General features: G+C 42.5%; 1 protein-coding gene across 11 annotated transcripts in view; it reads right to left on the bottom strand.

Annotated features, from left to right (window-relative positions):
- Positions 1 to 505: 505 nt before the first annotated feature.
- The window catches only part of zmp:0000001168 (signal-induced proliferation-associated 1-like protein 2), an 87,060-nt gene continuing 81,400 nt past the window's right edge, over positions 506 to 6,165 (bottom strand). For 8 of the 11 annotated variants that reach the window (XM_048525078.2, XM_048525082.2, XM_048525086.2 and 5 more), the window contains exon 16: positions 4,942 to 6,046. In XM_048525078.2, coding sequence (XP_048381035.1) covers positions 5,900 to 6,046 — 147 coding nt within the window. In that variant the 3' untranslated portion in view covers positions 4,942 to 5,899. Of the gene's footprint in view, positions 685 to 1,531; positions 1,855 to 4,941; positions 6,047 to 6,165 lie in introns of those variants that run through there. The other 3 variants (XR_009443131.1, XM_048525089.2, XM_048525092.2) reach the window with 3 other exon arrangements.

The following is a 6,165-nucleotide window of genomic DNA, read 5'->3' as shown; positions in this document are numbered from 1 at the left end:
GTAAAAGGTTGTCAGAAATCTGGTGTAATCGGGTCTCCTATAGTCTTCTTGAGTGGTAAACCAGATCTTATGCTATTTATATGTTTAGTTTCTTAATTAGTAAGGAGATGAAAAGTTACATGGAGAAGATAGGAGAATAGAGTCGAGAAACATCAGCCATAATTGAATGGTGGAGCAGACTCAACTTAATTCTGTTCCTTTATCATATGGTTTTATGGTTATACCTAATTTGTACCTCCAAACTCACCACAACCCCCAGATTAATCCTCGCTCCTCCAAACTCACCACAACCCCCAGATTAATCCTCACTCCTCCAAACTCACTACCACCCCCAAGGTTAATCCTCACTCCTCCAAACTCACCACCACCCCCAAGGTTAATCCTTGCACCTCTAAACTCACCACCACCCAAGATTAATCCTTGTTTATCCAACTGGGATGCATCAAGTGGGTGAAAAATGACCTGTAATCATTTTGTTCTGGAGACTAAATGAAACTGGAGGTGAATGAGTGAATAGTGTGTTTATTGCACTGCTAATTGGTGCTGAGAACATCCAATCAGTTAATGAGGCCCAGTTAATCCTCAGTGGTGAGAGAAATCACAGTTAATCTCTGCAGTCAGGAAGACCAGGGTTAATCGTCACAGAGAGTGAGACAATGGCTAATCCCCTTCCTGGATTGTCACCTGCAAAGTAAAGAGAATTGACAAGATCAAACAGGAACTAATAGATACAAAATGGCACATTGATTATCTCCCCCTCATACACAGTCACTGTCCCTCCCCCAACAGTGATATTATCCCATCCATAGTTGCACCTTAGAAGCTTAGCATAGACCGCCCGCATTCAGAACTTTCATCTACTCAGTAACAGAATGTTTTAATCTGAAGAAAAGTGTGTGACTTCCATCGTGGGGTGCATCACAGCTCAAGAACACTCCACATGCATGTACTTTCTCAGCATGGACAGAGGATGCAGATGTGTAATCAGCAAGGTACATCCTGATGGAGTTTGTTCCCTCCATGACTTAGGAGGTTTTGCCATCAGTTTCTTCTCAGCAGGGTGAGGCTGCCTGCCCTGGCATTATCATGTGTGGCTTTTCACATGACAATCACCAGGGAAAAGCACTTTCTTTGAAGACATTGACACGTCCCCAGAAGATTAGAAATGTGAGTTCATATGGCATTGGGGATCCATTCTGCCAGCACTCCACCAAAAACCAAATGGGGTCAAATGAGACCCTTGATCTCATCAAGCATCTGTTACAAGACAATCAATGCTGATCCATACATTGACTTCATTTCCTGCCTTGGTTCTGTAACCATTAATGCTTTCAGGAAGATAGATTTTCACCATCTTTTGACTAAGTGCTTTCTGACACCGATCCTGAACAGACTAACTTTAATTTTAAAACTATAACATCTTATTCCTGGAAATTATTTCTCTTGATTGACCCTTGCAAATCCATTAGTCATTTAAACACTCAAATCTTTTACATTCAAAGAATTGGAAGCCAAATCTCTGTTGTCTCACCATTTTGCTCGTATCACTGGGTTTTTACTCTGATGAATCTGCGTTGTACCACTTCTGAGATACAATGCTCAGAATTGAGCATTAGGTAGGGTGTGATCAAAGCTCTATTAAGCTGCAACATAAATACTCCATCCTTTGTATTCCAGTCTTCTTGAGATGAATCCAAGCATCGGGAAAAATTCCAATATGGACAATTCCTGCCTCATCAGTCTTCTGTCAATCTTCAAAGTTATGTTATCAAGCAGTACTTATTCATCAACACTTAATTTGCACTCCATCAGGGCCACTCAGTCTTTATCTTGGTCCAAACATGGGCAGAAGTCCTGAAGACAAGAGGTGAAGTGAGCGTGATGGCCCTTGACATCAAGGCATAATTTTACAAAAGGTAGATTATTAATCAAGAAGTTCTAGCAAAACTGAAATCAATGAGAATTAAAGGAGACACCATCTATGGGTTGAAGTCACATCTAGTACAAAGGTTTAGTTTTCTGAGGTCAATCAACTCAGTCCAAAGACATCACTGCAGAGTTCCTCAGGGTAATGTCCTGGACCCAAACATCTATAACAGCTTCATCAATGATCTTCCCTCCATTATGGTCAGTAGTGGGGATTTTCATTGGTTACACAATGTTCAGCATCATTTGTGACTCTTCTGACACTGAAGCAATCCACGTCCAAATGCAGCAAGGGCTGGACGATATCCAAGCTTCAGCTGACAATTGGCAAATAACAATTGTACCAAATGCCAGGCAATGACCATTTCCAACAGGACAGAATCTATCTTCCCTCAGTAGTCAAAAGAATCACCATTGCTGAGTCCCTGATTGTCAATATCCTGGGGGTTACCATTGCCCCAAAATAAAACTGTGGCTACAAAAGCAGGTAAGTGACTGGGAATTCTGTGGCAAATAACTCATCTCCGAACTCTCTAAAGCCTATCTGCCATCTACAAAATGCAAGTTAGTCATGTGATGGAACATTATCAACTTAACTGAATGGCTGCAGCTCTAACAAAACTCAAGAAGCTTGACACAATCCAGGACAATGCAGCCTGCTTCATTGGCGCCCCACGTGTGATCTTACACATTCACTCGCTCCTTTGCTGCCACACAATGGCAGCAGTTTGTATTATCTCAAGGACACACTGTAGTAACTCACCAATTCTCCTCTAAATGCGCCTTTCAAAGCCGAGGACTCTGCCATCTAGATGGACAAGGGCAGCTTAGGCATGGGAATGCCACCTTTGTAAGTTCCCCTCCATCATCTTGGCTTGGAACTGTATCGCCGTTCCTTCACTGGTGCTGAATCAAAGTCCTGCAATCTTCTCCCTAATTGTACTGCAGATGGCCCTACATGCCAAGGGCTGCAGTGATCCACTACTACATTCTCCAGAAAATTAGGGATAGATGATGAATGCTAGGCATCATCAGTGACAGTCACGTTACATGTCAGAATGGATGCAAAGGTTTTGTTAGCCTTTTTAACAATATTGGTATTTATCCAAAAGTTTTAATACCAATTCAAAGTTGCCACAAAAGAAGCATCATTGTCGGGGTGGGGTGTGGGTAATGTTAAGCAGAATATAACAGCCAATCTTCAGGACCTCGAACTGAATCCAAGCAAGATTTGAAAGGTAGATGTCAAGCATGTTGAGTTGGGAGGCTGTAAAGTTCATCAAACTGTGGAAAAATATACTGGCTTGCCCCTCCTATTGATAGGGAGCACAACAAAAAAGAGCTTGAGGCTCAAGACATAAGGATAGATTGAGATGGTCAAATATCTTCTGGGATAGTGGGGAGCTGGCCTTGTGGACTTTTGACACAGATTGATGGAGGACAACCACCCAGATGTAGGCAGTAAAGTGCAGGAATAGCTGTGGAAGGGCATTAAATGGGTCAGCAAAGTCAATGAGGGGACAGCAGACTTGATATTGAGAGAAAACTAAATAGATTGTGGGATCTATGGTAAGGTAGAATCTTAATGACATAGAAAGACTTGATGCAATGAAGAGTGATCCAGCAAGCTCACATTTTAGCAAGCATAGAGTGAACTTCAATTCCTTCTGAAGAGGCTTGACATGCTCCTGATGACTGGTAAGGCTTCACATTTTACTGATGAAGTCAAACATCCTGTAATTCTCCTGATAGCTAAAGGGGTACGGGGATTTCCTGATGGCTGAATTGGCCTGGGACATTGCTGTTGGGCGTGATTTTCATGATGGCTGAACATGCCTGGGATTTTCTTGATGACAGTCACAGCTTGAGATTTTCCTAAAAGCTGAAGAGATCTGAGATTTTCACAACAGAAGGAAAGATCTAGAATTTTCCTGGCGATTACCACAGGCACAAATTATCACGGGGTAACACAAGTTCTGTGAAATGACGATTGGTCTCAATTCTCAATGTATGCACAACTTACTCCAGAACTACATATCTCCGTATCCTCCTAATTTCTGGTCTCATATAATCCCAATCTTAATCATTCCACAACAGGTTGTGCTTTCAACAGTCTTGATCCTAAGCTCTGGAATTCAATGCCTAAAAATCTCTACTTTTCTTCCTGCCTTTAAATCTGCCCCTTTCACTTTTTTGAAAGTATCAACTTGTGCCTGCGAATATCTGCGAAGTGTCTTGTTATAACTGTACTACATTGAAGGAACAGTAGACTTGCAAGTTGTTTTTGTTGACAGGAACTTCATTTTGATGTACTTTCTTTCAAACCACTTTATTTCCTGTCTGTTTTAAGGTTTCCTCATTTATTCAATTTCTTTGCTACAGGACTGATAACATGGGTGACACGCTTTTCTATTCTGGCTTCACCAAGAGGATTGCCTCAGATGGGAAAAAGTGTCAAAGCAGTGAAAGACTTTCCCTGAGAGTATTTGATGAAGACTGGGTGGATGGTCCTGATGTACCTTTCCTTGGAGTTTCTGATGTGGACAGTGTAGATGAAGCTTAACTTCGTATGTAACCCTATGCTGTACCTGTCCTGGGAGTATTTGATGGGGTCAATGTAGAGGTAGCTTGACTTTACATCTAACTCAGTGCTGTAACTGTCCTGGGAGTACTTTATCAGGATGTGTACAGAAAGCTTTACTCTCTATCAAACTCTATGCAGTACTTGTCCTGGGAGTATTTGATGAGAACAACATAACAGAAACTTTACTCCGTAACTAACCTGATGCTGTAGCTGCCCTGGGAATGTGCGATGAGAACAGTGTGGAGGGGATTTTGTATTCTGTACCTGTCTTGAGAATGTTTGACAGTGACAGTGTAGAGGCAGTTTTACTGTAGCTAAACTTTATCTGGGTAGATTTGTCAGGACCAACATAGGACAATCCTCTCATTGATGCCCACAAAGAAACAGAAGACATTAAAAAGAAAACATGTTAACACCTTATTATTTATTTGAAGATTTTTCTATTTGGCTTTGGAATGTATTACATAAGCTATGGGAAAACTCAAGGTATTTTTCCACATCTATTTGACTTGACATGATGCAGAATAAGTCCTAAGGAAAACTCAGCTCCTTTTGGAAGGGTCTACGCCAGGCTGATCACCTTGTGAATGTTGACATTCGCTGCCTTTCATTTCCTGGCCACAGGAGGGCTGAGAGGCTGGAAAGCATGGATTCATTGACAAGGTCAAATCAGCATCTCAGCATCCCTTCGGCCGTATTGAATTGCACGCTTTCTGCTCACAGCCAAACAGCAGATGGCGCACATGCTAACCACATGCTGGTTCCATGAGCTATCATTCCACCCCCACCACAACCAAACTACAGCATGCAGCAAAGCCCAGGTAGTCGGAGGGGGGGGGAGCAGGATCAAAACCGTTGGCCTCCATGACCTTTAACGTGTACAAGCCCCACATTCACTGGTTACAGTCCGTAAAGCTTTAAAAAGCCAAAAATATTTTGTAATTATTAAGAGGAATGTCAGTTAATCAAGCTGCCAAGGCAATGCTGACAGGGTGAGGTGGAAATGGGGGAAACACATGGGAGGAGGCTCATGAGGAGCATAGACCAGCTAGACCAAACAGCCAACTCCTGTCCCATGCAATGACTGTGAAAATGTTCCCAAATTTAGCAGAGTACTAAAGGAGACAACAAGATCACTCCCTGAGCCATGTATGTACAGAACATGCTGTCAGTGTAATGATGCTAGAAGCACTAAACCACAGTAGAAAAAATGACACAACACAAGAAAAAATGGAACTCTGACAGAGCAGCAGCCCAGTGCCGGAAGATTCCAGAAACAACACGAGTCAGCGCCAGGTACAATTGCGTGGCCCTTCTCGCCATTGAGAGGCGGGTCCCACTCAGGCACAGCGAACCAGCGAATTCTCACTCCCTCCTACTTAATGCACGTTAGGAAGGCTTTGGGGCGGTACGGCACAGTAATTCAGTTACTTTTAAGAGGTGGCACACCGTGGTCTGTGACTCCAGATGAAGACGCTGATTATTCTGCCGCAGCTGCTCCACCTCAGTCTCCAGCAAAGCCTTGTCCTCTTGCTCCTAATTTTCAAAAATAAAGATAAATCCATTGTTGTATTTCAAAGAATTTTGCCACGTTTTTCATTCCACAGTCAGCCACAGGTACAATATTGGGCAAGATACAGAATGAAATTCCCATC

The sequence above is a fragment of the Stegostoma tigrinum genome, chromosome 42, assembly GCF_030684315.1.
Source record: "Stegostoma tigrinum isolate sSteTig4 chromosome 42, sSteTig4.hap1, whole genome shotgun sequence".
Classification (NCBI taxonomy): domain Eukaryota; kingdom Metazoa; phylum Chordata; class Chondrichthyes; order Orectolobiformes; family Stegostomatidae; genus Stegostoma; species Stegostoma tigrinum.
The sequence above is the reverse complement of the archived record's forward strand: the minus strand, read 5'-3'. Positions and strand labels throughout refer to the sequence as shown.